This window comes from Enoplosus armatus, chromosome 7 (assembly GCF_043641665.1).
Source record: "Enoplosus armatus isolate fEnoArm2 chromosome 7, fEnoArm2.hap1, whole genome shotgun sequence".
In the NCBI taxonomy this organism is placed as follows: domain Eukaryota; kingdom Metazoa; phylum Chordata; class Actinopteri; order Centrarchiformes; family Enoplosidae; genus Enoplosus; species Enoplosus armatus.
The window spans coordinates 3,019,729-3,038,722 of record NC_092186.1 but is presented as its reverse complement, the minus strand read 5'-3'; the positions used below and the strand labels follow the sequence as shown (position 1 = coordinate 3,038,722).

The window sequence follows — 18,994 nt, the reverse complement described above, 5'->3', positions numbered from 1 at the left end:
CGTTTTTTGTTTTCTATTTGTTTTTACACAGAATTACAATGAACTCAAATCTATATTTCTGTTGTATGATAGTGCCCATTTTAAATCAACCCCCCTTTAAAACTATTCCATCAAAATGTGCATTACTTGGACAGCAATAAAAGCAGACATGTTTGGACAGCTGTCCTCAAGCAACTTTCAGATTCCTTCAAAGTTATAATAGTGAGAAAATAGGAGCCAATGGCTTCCAGAAAGGAGTTGACACAATATTCAAAAACCTATTGGACTACAAAATGCATTGAATTTGGAGAGGTGGCAGAGTGGAGGCCCCAACGACCTGACAGTTCCCACCTCAGTGTGTCAGGTTCCTGTGTACATCAAAAACCATTAGAAGGTTGACGCATGAGGAAGCCAGAAAATCCTCATCCTCATAATAATTTAGACAGGAGCCAAAAACAGCTTCCTGCGTGTTTGTTTTCTTCTGCATGAATTAACTAACACTGCTTTAATGGACCTCACGGTGAACTAACCTGAGAGACGCGCTCCCGAGTTTTTCCTGCTTGTAGTCGTCAGTTTGGGAGTGTAAAGCGTCGACGGGCAAATCTCGTGTCTTTGCTTGGCCCACCTGTACAGTCTCTCCAGGAGCAGGCCCTAATTTAGCCTAAAACATGACCATCCTGCCCGACGCTCAGTGCAGGTTCTTGGGTGTCCCCCCCCCCCCCCCCCAGACCCTTCCACCTCTGCTCCCTGCCCTCCACCTCGACCGTTACCCCCAGACCTGGAGAGGAAGCAGGGGGCTGGCATGCTGGCGGTGTGAGAGTATGTGTGTGTGTGCGTGTAAATGTGTGTGCACATATGTGAGCGGGATTGAGGGATGAATGCCATGACTAGTTCGGAATGTTCCAGAGTGTTCCAGAATGTGCGGTCGGAAAGTCTGAGCAGGGAAAAAAGACGAGAAGTAACATGGGTGAGGGGAACAAGACCTTATTGACAGGGCTCGCTCTCTCACACACCAACACACACACATACACATTGGCCCAATGTCTGCCCAAAGCTCCTGATTCATGTGGATGTTACACCTAATGATCCCAGGACTCAGCCTTCAGCTACAGTGCTCGTGTTCCAACGCCATGAAAGAGTTTTTCTTTTACCACTCATGTCCATTAATGTGTCACGGAATTAACAATATACAGGTTTACTTTCCAACAAATCACTGCACCAGCCAGCTTCACCAAGAAGAATTGCATTAAAAGTCCATTTAGACTTTAGAAATTTTTTTTTTGGTTGGTCCCCCCCCCCCCCCCCCCCAAAGGTTCTCTCTAAAACATCCAATATGTTGCCTGTTGGCATTATCATCAATGAAAAGATTTGGTTTCCTGTACCTATTCAACTGCTTCATTGTTTATCTCAAGGGATCACCATCTTGAAACAACTACTTTACATCAAAATCTTACATAATCTATTAATTACATGATCAATTAATTGCATGTAAAGGTTTTACATTAATATCTATTAAGCAGATGTATTATGATATTCATTTCAAATATTTTCTCAGGGCCCTTTGGAGGCCCTGGTCTCCCACTGTTGTTAGGTTATATAAGTTTACTACTACATCAATATTTGGTACGGTCCCGCCTGTGTGTATATCTGTTGTTAGTTGCACTACACAATGGTTCAACAAAGAGTGTGTGAATCATTTACACGTGGTGATATCTTGAATTCAGTTTGTCCAAACTTTGGCGGTCATGTTTTATCGTGTTCGTGCTGTGATTCACTTGGTACAAGATTCAGTTCAATTTACTTCAAGATACTCAAATACTGAACTGTGTATTTTCAATGACATTTTACAGGTTTTAACAGGGTGCTGTCTTTTGTCTTTTCAGGATGGTTCGTACCTGGCTGAGTTCCTGCTCTCTAAGGGCTATGAGGTGAGCGAGAAAACCAGACCGCAGACTGAACAGTACCAAGAATTGGTCCTTTGAAAGCTCAGACACACACACATACACAGAAATGAATGCAGACACTCGTGAATGCCAACGAACACAGACACACACAGAGCGACATTCCCCCGATAAGCTGGATCCAGCCTCAGCAGTGTGTGGGAGCTCTTGAGGGATCGTGACGTAACTTGACTGACTCACACCTCACCCTGATAAGACCCTTTGGGGCGCTTTGAGCCTGTTCACCCCTCACCTTTTACCCCCGGGTCAGCCCATTAACAGGGAAATGGTTGTTATTATACGGTCATACAAGTGAGGTCAGTAACTTTCACCTGCTGCGTGGTGTGTTTTCAGGAGCACAAAAAGTCAACAGCCTGTCGATGGACGCAGAGGTTAACGAGCTGTTTCTGAGCGACTGAAGCTACGTAAGGCTTCGGCGTTGGTTTCACACCCATGAAAAGTGACTTTACATTCATGTCGCGCTAGTGCTCATTGTGTTTTCCTGACAGTAGCTGCATGACTTCATTTCCCCTCCCATGTGCAGCAGCACACACACAAACACACACCTTCATCCCAGCCTGCCTCGTCAGCCTCGCCATCTGCTGCCTGCCTCGGAGACAGCAGAGAGGAAGTGGACTGGGTCCAGGCTGGGGATGCTGCATGTGGAGGGGGGAGGGGGGTGGCATTAAAGAGGAGCGCACAGGCAGGCAGGAAGTACACAGTGAATAAAGGAAGTGAGGTCAGGGCACAGCGTCCTCCCACTAATGGACTCCCCTTGGATCAGGTTCTGTTATCTTCCCTGAGCAGAGCTTCCTCACACATCCCCCCCCCCAGAACATGGAGTACAGATCACAGATCACAGGCAGCATTAAAAACACAGTGAGCTTTAGTCATGACACACAATATTGTCATGACTTGTCACTAACCCTATATCAACTTTTGCAATACAAAATACTGTAATCTGTAACACTGTTAATCAAAGTAGGCCACTGTGTCACATTTTAAATCTGTTGTCACATTTAAAGAAATAAAATAATCAGTGTATAAAAAATACATATACTTCAACTATAGCTAAATAGTACATCTAAGGGGGTTCATGCCATTGTGACATTTAAACAAACCCCCAAATGTAAGATGACATTAGTTTGTATTATGGCCTGTGTGTGTGTGTGTGTGTGTGTGTGTGTGTGTGTGTGTGTGTGTGTGTGTGTGTGTGTGTGTGTGTGTGTGTGTTTGAGCTGGTCGTGGTATTGTTGGCGAGAATCGAAACAAGCGCTGGTTGTTGCCACGGTGCTTCAGAGGATATTTACATAAAGTTGAATCTTTCTCAACTCCCTCCGTCCTGCTGCTCGTCCAATTTTGAGTCTTTGAGTTTCAGTGGCAGCTGCAACCGCATGCATTGAGATTTTATTGACAGTGACTGGCACCCTATGGCTGCTCCAGTCCACATGTGTAAATGTGGGGGTAACTCAACTATCTCTGCCAGTTGCTTCACAGTAAAAGCTATGATCAGCAGTTTTTTTTTTTTTTTTCAGTGGAGCAGTTTGCATGAACATCCTACTAACATCAAAACATTACTGTTTTTAAGACAATATGAAAGTGGTCTACAAAGTTAGCTAAGCATGGTAATGTTTGTGGTAGGTGGTATTATAAAGCCTGACATGAATCCATCTCCTTGTATCCATTTCTTCCGTCTCCTTTTCTCACAGGTTCATGGTATTCTGCGTCGCTCCAGCTCCTTCAACACGGGTCGCATTGAGCATCTTTACCAGAACCCTCAGACGCACACTGAAGGCAGTGAGTATCCTCTCTACACCATCAGTGTCAGTGATGGTTAACATAGTTAGATAGTTAGATATTATCTGTCACCTTCAAAATCACCTTCAATCAAATTTGATGTTGATAAGACATTTTGTCTTTCCAATTCTCCTGCTTAGAGATACTGTTTTATCATGTGTTCATCCTGAACGTCCTGAACACCAGTATAAACACAGGCGGCCTATACAGTGCATCCGGAAAGTATTCACAGCGCTTCACTTTTTCCACATTTTGTTATGTTGCAGCCTTATACCAAAATGGATTAAATTCATTTTTTTCCTCAAAATTCTACACACAACACCCCATAATGACAACGTGAAAAAAGTTTTTGAGATTTTTGCAAATTTATTAAAAATAAAAAACCTGAGAAATCACATGTACATAAGTATTCACAGCCTTTGCTCAATACTTTGTTGATGCACCTTTGGCAGCAATTACAGCCTCAAGTCTTTTTGAATATGATGCCACAAGCTTGGCACACCTATCTTTGGGCAGTTTCACCCATTCCTCTTTGCAGCACCTCTCAAGCTCCATCAGGTTGGATGGGAAGCGTCGGTGCACAGCCATTTTCAGATCTCTCCAGAGATGTTCAATCGGATTCAAGTCTGGGCTCTGGCTGGGCCACTCAAGGACATTCACAGAGTTGTCCTGAAGCCACTCCTTTGATATCTTGGCTGTGTGCTTAGGGTCGTTGTCCTGCTGAAAGATAAACCGTCGCCCCAGTCTGAGGTCAAGAGCGCTCTGGAGCAGGTTTTCATCCAGGATGTCTCTGTACTTTGCTGCATTCATCTTTCCCTCTATCCTGACTAGTCTCCCAGTTCCTGCCGCTGAAAAACATCCCCACAGCATGATGCTGCCACCACCATGCTTCACTGTAGGGATGGTATTGGCCTGGTGATGAGCGGTGCCTGGTTTCCTCCAAACGTGACGCCTGGCATTCACACCAAAGAGTTCAATCTTTGTCTCATCACACCAGAGAATTTTGTTTCTCATGGTCTGAGAGTCCTTCAGGTGCCTTTTGGCAAACTCCAGGCGGGCTGCTATGTGCCTTTTACTAAGGAGTGGCTTCCGTCTGGCCACTCTACCATACAGGCCTGATTGGTGGATTGCTGCAGAGATGGTTGTCCTTCTGGAAGGTTCTCCTCTCTCCACAGAGGAACTCTGGAGCTCTGACAGAGTGACCATCGGGTTCTTGGTCACCTCCCTGACTAAGGCCCTTCTCCCCCGATTACTCAGTTTAGATGGCCGGCCAGCTCTAGGAAGAGTCCTGGTGGTTCCGAACTTCTTCCACTTACGGATGATGGAGGCCACTGTGCTCATTGGGACCTTCAAAGCAGCAGAAATTTTTCTGTAACCTTCCCCAGATTTGTGCCTCGAGACAATCCTGTCTCGGAGGTCTACAGACAATTCCTTTGACTTCATGCTTGGTTTGTGCTCTGACATGCACTGTCAACTGTGGGACCTTATATAGACAGATGTGTGCCTTTCCAAATCATGTCCAATCAACTGAATTTACCACAGGTGGACTCCAATTAAGCTGCAGAAACATCTCAAGGATGATCAGTGGAAACAGGATGCACCTGAGCTCAATTTTGAGCTTCATGGCAAAGGCTGTGAATACTTATGTACATGTGATTTCTTAGTTTTTTATTTTTAATAAATTTGCAAAGATTTCAAAAAAACTTTTTTCACATTGTCATTATGGGGTGTTGTGTGTAGAATTTTGAGGAAAAAAATTAATTTAATCCATTTTGGAATAAGGGTGTAACATAACAAAATGTGGAAAAAGTGAAGCGCCGTGAATACTTTCCGGATGCACTGTATTTATATGTAAGCTGTGGGACAATATGAATGAGAGCTTGGTACTTTAAAACCTGGGTGAAAAACTCTTCCCCCAGATTTCACATTGTTCGTTGATATTTGACATCTATGATATGTCAAAAACAAACAAAGTCACAGTGAGTTAATATGTGAAGGACCAATAAGTGTGAATTACTGCAGGAACTAATATTCGTTTTTAAATATGAAAATGGCCGTCTATGTTTGTGTGTGTATTCAAGCGAGTCCTGTTTTGCAGGCGAGTATTTGAGTGTGTGTTTGTCCCTCTTTTTGTCAGACATGAAGCTGCATTATGGCGATCTGACTGACAGCACGTGTCTGGTGAAGATCATCAACCAGGTGAAGCCTACAGAGATCTACAACCTGGGAGCTCAGAGTCACGTCAAGGTAGTGTGATCCCACAAAGTCCCACTCTCATGGATCTTTAGTCTATGCAACACACTGTGGTCCTCCAAATGAAAACCACCTTTCTGATTCGACTTTTCCGATAAACATTGTTATTTTACTTCCCATTCCCTGGAATCACTGCTCATGGGTTTGTTTTGGAGAGCCAGGCAAAGGAAAAGAGCTGATAACAGTCTTGATAACGGTGAATATGCATTCCAACAACATAGTGTAATCATAGTGAATTTGAAGTCATGCAGTTGGACTAGATGAGTAATGAATGAAGTTGTGTGTTAGTTCGAAAGTAAAACTGCTTCCTGTTTTGTGCCATGGAGCACTTGTCACAATACAGATTTCCAGTGAAATCTGACCTGTTGACTCACAATGTAAAATGAGATGGTTGCTAACCTTTTAAGGTGATGATCTGGTTTGACTGATTTGTAATCCATCACATTAATTATTTATTCAGGGGTAATCTATTATCACACCATACTAGATATTTGAGCCGGGGCTGTTATGACTATTCTTCTTGTTGCTGCATTCAAGGACTTTCTAAAGTGTGAAATTTGGTTACTTAACAGAAGCTTTTGTGAATAAGGTGCTCTCCAGGGGCAGAGTCTTCAGTCTTGAGACAGAGTTAGCTTCTAGCTGGTGAGGAAACTGGAACATCTAGCAGCTAAAAAGCCAGATATTTTTCTCAGGAGTTGGTGGAGACCAAAACAGAGCTAAAGCGAGAGTGAATATTGCACCTGCTTGCAACAGAATTATCACCTTTTGAAATGTCCAAAGAAAAATTAACTCAGTGTTCACTTAAGACCAATATTTACTTTCCGTTTTGCTCTGGTTTGGTCTCTTCTCCTGAGAACAGATCTGGCTCTTTAGCTGCTAGATGTTGAGAGTGAACCAACAGCAAATGTGCTGCAAAACCAAAACCTAAAGCTGCATAGAACAGCAGAGTTGGTGATAAATCTAAATCTAAATTTTCCAAAGCATGTTACTGTATGTGTTTTTGTCTGTGACTTTTGAATGTGTGACCAGCGGTTTTCGTTAAAAGAGTACTCCACTGATTTAGCTCCGACTCCAATAACATTGTCGGACTCACGATGGAGAGTTAGAAAAAAAAAAAAAAGATAAAAGTCGATGCAGCAGAACCAAATATATATTTTTATTCCACACATTCTTCTTCCTTGTAAAAACCTGGTGCCTACATTACCCACAATGCAACCAGACTGCAGACAGTTGCAGAGATGAGGAGCGGGCTACAGAGGTCTGGTAAACTCCCTTCTTTCTGACTTCTTCTTGTCAGACTTTGATGTGCAAAGTTCCGCTTTAATGATAAAATATTGATTAATGGAAGGATTAGCTAGTATGGCAAGCAGCTTTCACGGCCTCTTGAGTTTTTTTTCATAGCAGAACTAACATGAGTTGTAGCCAGCGATTGCACGGAAAGCACACTGTTCCAAAAACTGGAGTTATGCTTTGTCAGCAGTAATTTAACACTTGTAATTAATGGGCTTGAACATACATGTAGTGCCTACAACACTCTGCTTTAAGTCTCTAGCACCCATTTCTTCTTTTGCTGTCTTGGGTTTTCACTGTTGCATCTAGTAAATGTAAAAACCTTGTTGTCTAGTAAGATCATTATTTGAAACTCGGTGGATGTCGGTTCCTCCACAAATACAGTGAACTGTGTTTGAGTGTCCGCACTGACTGTGAATGGTTAACAGCAGATGATGTTAAAAGGGACTTTCAGTTCTGGGAAGTGAGCAGCTCATGTGCGGAGGATACTGGAGCTGATGGGACAGGAAGTAATGTTTTCTTGGATGGGTCAGTCTGTGCCACAATGTCCCTTTTGTCTCGGAGCTCCACTGTGATCCCAGGAGATCCCTCGGCGCCACCCCCCCCTCCTCCTGCCCCTCCACGCTGGGATCTGACACACAGTCTCCAGGCAGCACTGATCCTCCGTCACCATGGCGGTTTGGGTGGGATATGGAGCCAAGAGCTTAGTCAGATCATAGATAATAAGGCCGTTTGTAACGTGAACATGAGACGCTGCTTTTCAATAGTAGTAATTTCTTCATTGAATCCGACCATATTTGGATGAGATTGGTGTCATTTCATCATTCAGTTCAACTTCTTTTAATTCTTTGAATCTCTGAGAAAAACTGGAAGAGCCAGGTCAGCCCTCACATCTCTGGGGTGTGGGTTGATCAGAGCTGGTTTGTTGAAAACAGCTGTCTGCTGCTGCCAATAGCAAAGTAACTGTTCTAATCTTTGACTAAAAGTTAAAGTCAATTTTAAGCAAATGTGCCAAAAATTCTGTGGTTCCAGCTTCTCCAATGTCAGGATTTACTGATTTTCCCTGTTTTATTAAACTGGATATCTTTGGGGTTTTTCATTAACCGAGAAAATAATATATTAAGTGATAATGTATAATAATCCTTAAACCATCCTTGGACAACCCTTGCAGACCAAGATGAGAGCTCATAGTAAATGAATTTAAACTATTTTGTCATAAAGGACATTTGTCATTGCTTTTCGTTTTGTACAGGCTGAAGGATTCATAATTGATTGAAAAACGAGTCATTGCTCACTGATAATAGTAACTGTTCGCTGATGGCATATCTGCAAGAAGTGGGAGCGAAGAAAGAGGAAAGACAGAAAAAGAAGAGAGTGGGAGAGTGAGTGAGAGGGGAGGAGAATGATGACTCTTCTCTCCACATCCTTTGTGGTCAGAGGCCGTGACTCTGCTCCCACCTCCCACATGGAAGATCATCCTCAGGCCACACACACACACACACTGAGTGACAGAAAATCTGTACCTGTACAAGGCTCTCCTGTGTTTATTTGTTTCCACACCAATAAACCTGGCTCTGGTAGCACCTCACCACATGCTGCCCGCTCTGAACAGCTGAGCCGGCCGGATTACTGGCAGCAGTGGTGTGGAGCAATTTCCAGTCTGTCCCACCACAGAGGAAAAGATCACTCACACCGGCTACTCAGCATCTCTCTCTTCCTTCCCACCAGCCCTCTCCCTGCTGCTGCAGTTTTACAGGGAATCCCTTCTGAGGCCAGCTTGTTCATCAGACTCACCAAGGGAGCTTGAGTTGTAGTATTGGTTTGAGCTGGAGTGTCTGTGTGTGTGGGTGCTGGTTTCCGCTGTAGAGAGTCATCACTGAGAACAGAGTGGAGGTTATTTTCTAATGCTGCAGGGGCGGAGGTGGACTGGGAATAGTGGACGGACACTGGAGGGCCAGAAAGGCAGCCAGCTGCACTATCAAAAGATCAGCACACGAACAAAACAGAAGGGATATTATGTATTTTTTTATGTGACTGTAACGGCAGAAGAGTTGATCAGTTTGATCTTTGTGCTCAGGCGTCTTTCCCTGAAGCAATATCCCAAATGCGTGATCATAGCCCACAGGAAAGATGGCCAAAAGACTGTATTTTCCTTTGTTTCTGGTGGGTTTATGTTAGTGCTCAACTAGTATAACCTATGTGGATGGATTGTAGCCAATTAGAGTAATCTGAAAAGCGATTGAGTATGTACTTAAAAGCCCAGAAGAGGGAACTAGTTCACCGTTTGCAAAGGAATTGAACATGGTGAATTGACAATAGGAGATACTGAGGTACAGCTGAATACATCAGTTCCTCCTAGCATTTCAGATTTTGCAGAACAATGGTTGCCAATTTTACTAATTGCTATCGTTTCCGCGCAAAATAATCCACTTCCAAGTCAAATTTTGATCTGCTGGTGTCAGGGCATGGATATCTGCACCAAATTTCATGGCAATCCTGGCAATTCTCTCAGTCCGTCTGTACCAAAGTGGTGGTTCGGCTGACCGACCGACATACATTGCCATCCGTAGAGCCACGCTGCTAGCATGGCTAAAAAGGAAGCTGCAATCTCCACATAGAAAGTTACTTATATCTACAGTACATTTAAAGTTGAGGCATTTGTAATCTAATACCTAAAACTAACCATTTTGTTTAGCAGTGCTACATAGCATGGTGGGAAATGCTAAGGTTACCTAATATCAAACTGTTTGTTGGCCCCAGTTTGCTCAGCTAAATGTACAAACCCGCCTGTTTCCACAGCCACAGCTTCATCCAGAACGTCTTCTGTGTCTCATTGCTTTTTGTGGTCAGAAACAGGAATGCATGTTTGAGTGACAGTTTTGGGGTCAGTTGGGACTCACTAGACTGGTCAAAACCTTCATTTTGTGAGGGTGTCTCCAAATTGGAAAGTTCAGTGTCTTTTGCATCATATAGTGTAATCTAAGCTTGTAGCAGGAAGGGCTAAAAATAAGAATCACCACAAACATATGGATGAATTTGTTGTCCTTGTTTTTACATCAAATAGAAAAAAAGAGACCAATCTCCTAAAAAAAGAAAAACCCACTGTAACAATAATTCATGAATTATGCAACCTTATGACAATAACAAGAATTGAATATTTTGGAAATTTCACTCGTGAAATATGCATGAACAACGGACTTGAATGGGGAAGTGCTTACGGGCTGCTCATAGTAATCTGTTCTGCATCTGAGGGTTCAACACGACCCCGTTGTGTTCTCCCACTGAAGCGATTCGCAGGAAAGCCGTGAACAAAGCCCCTCAACGTCGCTCTCTCAGTGCGAGTTCTCCCACCTGCAGCTGTCACAGCACACTCACGGGGAGACTGAATTATTAACACACCTCGCCCATGACAGGGAAAATGACATGACGGCAGAGGAAGGGGGAGGAAGAGGCCGAGAAGGTGGAAAGAGTTTGGGGAAGTGAGAGGGTATATATAATGAAGCAGCACAAGGTTTCCACTTCATTGTTTTTGATGGCTTTTGAAAACAAAAGTGCAGATTGCCTTCAGGAGACAGACTTCCTTCATCTATATCCTTCATTATCCACATCCGAATTCCTCCTCAGAAGGACTTATCATCCTATTATCTTCTTACAGCTCGCTCTCTCTCTGCTACCCTTTGGTCTCTCCCCCATCCGGGTTTGCAGAAGCTCCCACGCCAGAGACACACACAGGATTTAACATGCCTGTTTCCCCACAAAGCTCTGCACTGTTTGCTCGGCGTGTTGATGCGTTTATAGGTCTAAAGCAGCTATTTTGCAGCCTGCCGGCAGTTTACCCTCGTACACAGGCGGTAATACCACTACTTACTACAGTTTGTGGGCATGTTATGCAAGCCTTGTAACTCGTTAGTAATGTGATTCAGTTGTTTTGACTCCCTGTGTGTCATCCAGCAGCGTGTGATGTGTGGGTAGAGGATATTGTGTGTTTAGACCAGCAATTTCCTGCCTTATTAGCCCTCTAACTAAGGATGCAATTTTATGCAGTTGCCAATTCTGCTCCAAAAAAGCATAACTTTGCTTTCCATTGAAACTCGCGTGTTTCCAAATTTGGTGATTTTATTTTTCAGATAAACTGAAGCATCACATGCCCCTTTATGGGTTGAGATTATTCATCTGAGGTTGATAAAACTTTATCTAAAAAGCATTTGGATTGTGTCATTAATGTGTTGTTATGGGGCTTAAAATAAGATATAATAAATTTTATAAATAATTTTTTGAGAAACATGTTTTCAGACAGCAACATTAAAAAGACTTTTCTGCTTCTAAGTCCAATAAAACTGTTTAAAAACTCATTGGATTATGTAAAAAATGCATTGTTAGTTAAAAATACTCCTGTTTATAAGCCAATAAAGCCATTAAAAAATCCATGAAATTATCGCATTGTTGCAAAGCTTAAAACGAGACTGTTTCTGTTAGTTCTTGAGAAGTTGACATTTTGGGGAAAAATGGTTTTCACAGGACAGCGAGGATATTTGTATACATTAAATAAACCTATTAAAAACCCTTTAGATTACCTCACAAGTCCATTGTCACAATCAGCTAAAAACAACATATTTTTCTGAGTTCACAAAAAGGTTTTATTTTAGAGAAACGTGGCCTGTGCAGTACAGTGACAATCATTTTGTAAGTTCCACTGCTTTTTAGGCTTAAAAACCCTTTTAAAAGTAAAGTAGATGATCTAAAAAATTGTCTTCAAGTGTAAAACAAGATTAATTGGTGAATTGTGGCAATTTGGAGATCAGAATATAAGTTCATCGATACAAACAGGATTTGTTCTTTTAGGGGAAACCTGATTTTCACAGGACATCGCCAGACATTTTGTAAACCCCTCGCTGAATGATGAGCGGTCTCGTGTCTGTAACAGCCCATTGGCCGGGTTTACTCACTCTCTGATTGGTGTTTACGTTATTCCCGTCCAATCAGCCCTCAGTGGCACGCTTGCAGCGGTGTGTGTGTATCTCTCTGGGATAAAGACTCGCCTGAAACCAAATTAGCGCATTCCTCACTGAAGTATGTGTTTTCAGTCTCGTGGGACTCATTAGCTGCATGTGTGCGGTTTGTGTGTATTTAAGGTGCCATGTTTTCCATTGTTTTAAAATTGCCTTTCAGAATCAGAATCCTGGTGGTTTTGGCAAAAGGGAGATGCAGTATAATCTCTGTGCCCACATTTTCTCATGCGTGCCGCCTATTGAATGAGCAGAAACGGACTGTGTCGCGTTGGTGGCCTGGTAGCCAGCGGTCAGAATAGCTCCCTGAGCAGGCCGATCCCTGTTTTGAAAGGTTAGGCCTTCATGCAAGGCAGCCTGCCTGGCCTGGGTCGAAAGTGAACTTTAGCTTAAGAATAGCCTCTTCTGTGCCAAGAGAAACAAGTCTGCACTTTCCCCGTTCAGAGTCAGGGAATGTTTTGTGGTTGTGCTTTGTGGGTCAGATTTGTTGCTCCACTCATGAGTCAGTTCTTTTTCTGTTTTCCAGCAAGGTTGTAACACATGGAAACATGCAGTTTGGGAAAGGAGAACAAGGGAGGGGAGGGGGGGGGGGTGAAGTTTGTTAAGTAAATACCCTGAGTCAATAAATAGTATCACAAAGCTAAATATGATTGCATCTAAGTCTTTATCTTAAATCAAACCCCAAATATTCCAGATCAACTATCTTGTGCGTGTGACATACAGGAGCCAAAATGAAGTATGCAGATGTAGTTCCACCTGTGATTTATAGATGGCAGCAGTGAGCCACTGTGGATGACTCCCCTGGTGGGGTCAGTCAGGACTGTAGGCAGGTATTAAACAGCAGCGGGTCCCAGTCAGGTCTGTCAGGTCTGTCAGGTCAGACATCAACTAATCCAGCCATTTCAATCTGAGTGCTTTAATGATCAATAGATTAGTAGTCAGTCAACAACAGTTTGGATAATTGATTAATTAAGGCACTAATCAAGCCAAAGTGCTTCAGGTTCAGGTGTTTCCAGCTTCTCAAATGTGTGTTCTGCTCCTTTTCTCTGTTTTATGTGACAGTAAACTGAATATCTTTGGAATTTGGTCGATTTGATCGGACAAAGTGATGGACAGGTTAATCAATAATGAAAACAATCCTTACTCTAATACAAACACTTCTGTAGAGTTGAAATGATTAGTTGATCAATTGATCTGTAACTATTTTGATAATTTATTACTTTTCATTGTTTATTTTTCTTCCCACACAAAAATGCAAAACTTTCTCTGCTGAATTTGCTGCTTTTCTTTTTCATGTGTGACGGTAAACTGAATATTTTGGGTTTTGGATTTTGAAGTTGCGGTTGCCATTTTTCACAATATTCTGACATTTTATAGACAAAGCAAATTCCTTTATTATTTCTTATTTGAGAAAGTAATCACCATATTAATGGATAATGATTAATAATTGTAATAACAGAACAGTATGCAGCATGATCTTCTTGAAGTTGCAAATCAAATTCAAACTAAGGTTTAGTTTCAAATTTCAAGAACCATGTCTGCAGTGGTTCAGCGTCTCAGCTTTGTTTTAATGATAGCAGCATTCGTTTCAGATGCCAGGTCTGCATGAGGCCCTCTGCAGTTCAGTCTGTCACATTGCAGCTCTTCTCTCTGTAGAGGGATGACGGGGAGGCAGGGTTCAGGGTTCCACCTCTTCAGTTAGTGCCTACCTTTCAGCTCTTTCAGTCAAATTAGGAAAAAGAAATAAAGGAAACAAGAGGAAGTGAAGTCTGGATTTCAGCTGTTATCACTGTTTTCCTCCTCTGCTACATCATCTCAGTCTTTTCCTCCCTCTCACTGCTTGTCATTTATTCAATTTTTACCTCTGTGACGAGTGATTGACAGTAGCCCGTAGCATGTTTGTAGGTACAATGCTCGCTACAATAAACACACAAAACTGGGTTGTGTGCTTAATTAGTTTGATGTAGTTAGTAAGAGGCGAGATGACAGTATCCAGGGATTACACTAAATATTTATCAAACTCATCAATCTTCCTGTTGCTATGTCCTCCAGGGATACATTTGGCAATAATAATCAGCTTCATAGCTTCATACTGGTTGTTCTGTAATGATTTATCTGGAGCCCTACTGGTTGTGTGATCAGTGAACAAGGCATGTCATGGCTTAAGAGATGCTCATTCCAAGTAATCTGTCTTTGTGTGAAAGAGCCGCATGAAAAGATTTGTTTTTCTTGATAATAATACCTAACCTACAATTACTGTCTTCGGTTTTGTGGTATTTGGCTTATTATTATATCTATAAATATCTTTATACTGAATATCTAGATAAATACGTATGGAGAAGATTGCCAAAAGTGATGTTTGAACCCACAAATAACACGTTTTCATTAACAGACAGAACCAGACAATTTGTTGAAAAGAAAAGGAAATATGTGATGACAGCACATAACACCGTGCAATTCATTTACTGAAGTGAACTCCTCTTTTATCATTAACTCCATCTAATGGTTCACTTAAAATCACATTCAGAACTTCTTATCATGTTATCAAGTCTTAGTTAAACTGTTCACTTACAGAAACTCAAGTTGTTCAAAAACATTGTTCTCTTATTAGCATGCTTCCCAACATGCATTGTATTTTGGTTGAAATTCATTAGCCTGCTTTTTATTTTGTAAAGTCTTCGCTGTTATTAGAATTAAAGTGATGCAATCCATGATGGAGGTTCAGTAGCTGATCCTGGTTTAAATGTGGCCGCTAACAGGACAGCAACAACTAGAGTGATCAGGCGGAAGCGGACTTCAAACTGCTTTGCGAGTAAAAACAGAAACATAACTTGAAGCTTTACTAGCCACTCTGGTCAATATAACTACACACTTCTGTGCTCGTTTTACCTTAAAACAACCGATAAAACAATTTATTTAAAGATATTTAACACTAGTTGAGTTAACATGTCATTTTGTTTTTTCACAGTGATACTGTCGGCCGGAGACTATTCCTCAGGTTGATCCACAGTCCAAATGTCTAAGCTAAGAAGCTGCAAATAGTTATGTGACCGTTTTAATTACTCTTCAGTGTAACAAGCTCAGATCCTCAACATCTTTTCCTTTTTGATATCGTAAGAATGTCCTTCTGTCTGCACAGTAAACTGCTCTTACATCTCACTACCTATGTAATCTTGTATTTATCATTATGAGTGATACGTTCTTTGTTTTCTTCATATGTTTCTTTTTTCATTGCCATTCTTGTATTGAGGCGTCTTGTGTCGGGTCATGTATATTTATGAGTGGTCTGTTTTGTGTACACTTGCCTGTTGTGTTTAAAATACAAAGAGGAACGCAGTATGTGAATGCATTGCCAATATAGTTGGTTAATAATTCGAAAATAAATATATGACAGATCATTTAACAATGTACGTGATAATACGCAACTGCAACAGTTTTTCAAGCGGTTTTAGTGACTGAAATGTGATTTCTGAATAATAAAAAAATCCTCTTTTTAACTGAATAATCATCACAAATATTTCTAGCTCCTTCAGCTTGCATATTTGGTTTTGGTCTTTGATATTTAAATGAGCACATCTGTCATAGTTCAAAATGTTTGCCCTGATATTTCAGTTTATTTCTGTACTTTGGATGGTTTAGATATTCTCTGCAGGACTTTGGTTTTGTTATTGACATTGTGGCTTCACTGGCCTCTTATGCTTCAGCTGCAGCTGTAATGTTGAGGCTACTGCACCCAAAAGTAACATATCTCCAGTTTATGCTGCATAAAATCTTCATGCACATGCTGCATACAATTTATTTTAATTCAGCATCAGTTATCACTTAGCGTAGCTAGTAGTGCTTCCAGGAAAGGGAGAGTAAATCACACCTGTGACAAACATGCTGTTCAGTCATAATGAGTTTACACAATGAACATGAGACACACAGCTCAGTTGACTTAGAGATTTGGCAGTATTGGTATTTTTCTCTAGTGTGCATACATAGTGGTGTTTACATAGACATTATATCATGTGTACAAAGGGATTCTTGTGATCAGGCTCGCCAACTATATACATACCCACACGCACAACGGCTTAGTGAAGATGCATGAAAAGATCTGTCATTTACTCTGTCTGTTTTCACTTGACTGTTTCAAGAGGTGGCTCTCAAACTGCACCTAGACTTTGTTATTATTTTAATGAAGAAAATCAGCCATAATATCTCCTCCTTCCATCACCAGTGCAGCCTCTTAATTACACCCCGAACACCCACACTGGCTGTGACACACGGTGAAGAGATGCAACCTCACTCAATCCTTCCATAAGTGACATAAGCTCATTACTCACAGTAAACACTGTTGCTAATCTGTGAACACAAGTCCTGACTGCTGCTGCCCACTCTCTGCTGTGTGTTCACACCCTCATAGATGCAACACACACACACACACACACACACACCAACACTTCCCCTGCTAATGGCATGTTTGTGTAATTCAGCCGTTTGTTTGGAGTTTTCCTTCAGAGCGTGGCCTGCAGTTGGATCCCACTCGTCCACAGCTCAGAAGCTATTGTTTCGAACTGTTTCGAAAGGAAAATGATGATGTGACGTTAAACTCCGATTAGGGATGAAAGCTGGGCCAGTGTAATTGTTATTTCACAATCTGTAAATTCCCTTTTAAGAGTGTCACAATCTGTATTTCTTCCAAAAGGCACCGAACATGTGTGGGTGGACTCCATGTTAGAGTGTGTGTGTGTGTGTGTGTGTGTGTGTGTGTGTGTGTGTGTGGGTGTGGGTGTGTGTGTGTGTGTGTGTGTGTGTTGGGTAATTTGAGGATTGCAATCTGTTTACAAAAGCCGGCTGTAATGAGCTATGATCTCACTTGTTTGGATCACATCATGGAATGATGATCGGGGGAACAAAAACAAGAAGAGGAGTGGCAGAGTATGAATCGAGGGCAGAGAAGAGATGAGAAGTGGATGAGTTATGACATTAGATCCTAATCTAAATGAGTGTAATTGTTTTAGTCTCTCGTTGACTTGAAGAAGGTGTTATTGTGTAGTGTGGAATTCTTTTTTTTATCTGTAGCTCCTTTGTGTGCGTGGGCCGCTGCCTGTGTTTTAATTGAAGCTTTAAATCAGGCTGTCATACCTATATGAAGGGCGTGGCCACTCTTCCCTTTGTCAGCCAAACAAACAGGCCTTTATTCTCCGAGAGAGAGCGGGATGTTCAGGTGCAGTAAACAGCGAGCACAGCCGCTCAGGGAACTATTCGTCAACTGTGAGCAGTGTAAGAGATGCACTCTCATCGCGTCGCTTTGTTTTGGCTCAAAGATCTGACATTCAGGGCTCATGTGACGGCTTTTCAGCCAGAATGAGACAACCTGAACTCTGTTAAACTGCTGTAAGTCTTGATTGGTAATTTTACTATTTAATTATAGGAATACTATCAAGATATATTTATACAGCACCGTTGAAAAACATCTTTTAAAAGCACTTAATGAGACAAAAAAACCCTGATAAATTACTAGAACATAATACTCACAAGAGCACATAATATACATCATAAATACACTACATGGCCAAAAGTATGCAGACCCCCAAACATTACACCCATTGCTGAAGCGGTCATTCCAAATCCTCGGGCATTGATCTGCTGCTGTAACAGCCTCCACTCTTCTGGCTTCAAGCTTCACACAAAAGATTTTGGAACCTGGCTGCAGGGATTTGCTCCCCCGTTCAGCCACATTAGCATTAGTGAAGTCAGCCACTGGTGACGGGCAAACCATTTCTTTATGGATGTGGCTTTGTGCACGGAGGCATTGTCAAGTAGAAGCAGGAAAGGGCCAAACGGTCGCCACAAGGTTGGAAGAACACTATTGTCACATATAGCGTCAGGATTTTTCTTACTTGGAACCAGATCAAAAGTATACAGAACTATATAGCCAAGGACGTCCACATACTTTTGGCCATGATAAACATGTGAAAATGAGACCTCATACCCCTCTTTATAGCACTGTTGTTGACCTACGTCTTTGACTGTGTGCATGAATCAGGAGGTGAGTGTGTGGTCACACACATGGCCCGTGTATCGGTACCTTCTGTCCAGCAGTTTGGTGCTGCCAGATGTTTGAGTGGCAAATAGAAAAAACGATCATTAATCAAGCTATCAGCACTGCTTCATTGTTTCTCTCCGCCTTCCTACCTCGGCTGCTCAACCTCTCACTTTTTCCATCTTAGCTACAGCGGAAAAAGTACATATTCTTTGTTTAAATTGACTTTTTTAGTGTCTCAGGATCTTTCAGAGGCCTGAAAAGTGGCAGCAAGAGTGTCACTCCTTTCCCTCAGGCTGCCATAGGATTGTAGTTAAGATCATAATTACTCCTCCCTGTTATCATCATTAGCGCAGGTATCAATGGCAGTACAGAGAAATGTCTCCGGCAGTGTGAGAAGCTGGTATAGCAAAGTGTGATAAATGGCCCCGACTCTGTTATTTGCGAATGTTGATTCCGTCCCTGAGAAGAATGGTTTTCAGTTTTGCACGGGACCATCAATCACCAGCGCTGGCGTCTGGTGGGGCAGGTTAGGCGGACGGACAGACGGACAGACGGGGTGAGGCAGACTGACACGAGAGGCAGACGAGCACTGAACTGTCAAGAGGCCGCCAACTTCCAACAATTAAAGCTTGTAACCTCTCGGCCCCCCTGAGCTCATCCTGCAGACAGATTCCTGTATTTGTTTTTGTTTGAATCCA

The 18,994-nt window shown here is 42.1% G+C and overlaps 1 protein-coding gene across 2 annotated transcripts in view; it reads left to right on the top strand.

Moving 5' to 3' along the window:
• Positions 1-18,994, top strand: part of gmds (GDP-mannose 4,6-dehydratase) — a 145,907-nt gene that overhangs the window by 8,741 nt on the left and 118,172 nt on the right. For both annotated transcript variants that reach the window (XM_070909219.1, XM_070909220.1), the window contains exons 2-4: positions 1,863-1,907; positions 3,629-3,716; positions 5,854-5,963. In XM_070909219.1, coding sequence (XP_070765320.1) covers positions 1,863-1,907; positions 3,629-3,716; positions 5,854-5,963 — 243 coding nt within the window. The remainder of the gene's footprint in view (positions 1-1,862; positions 1,908-3,628; positions 3,717-5,853; positions 5,964-18,994) is intronic.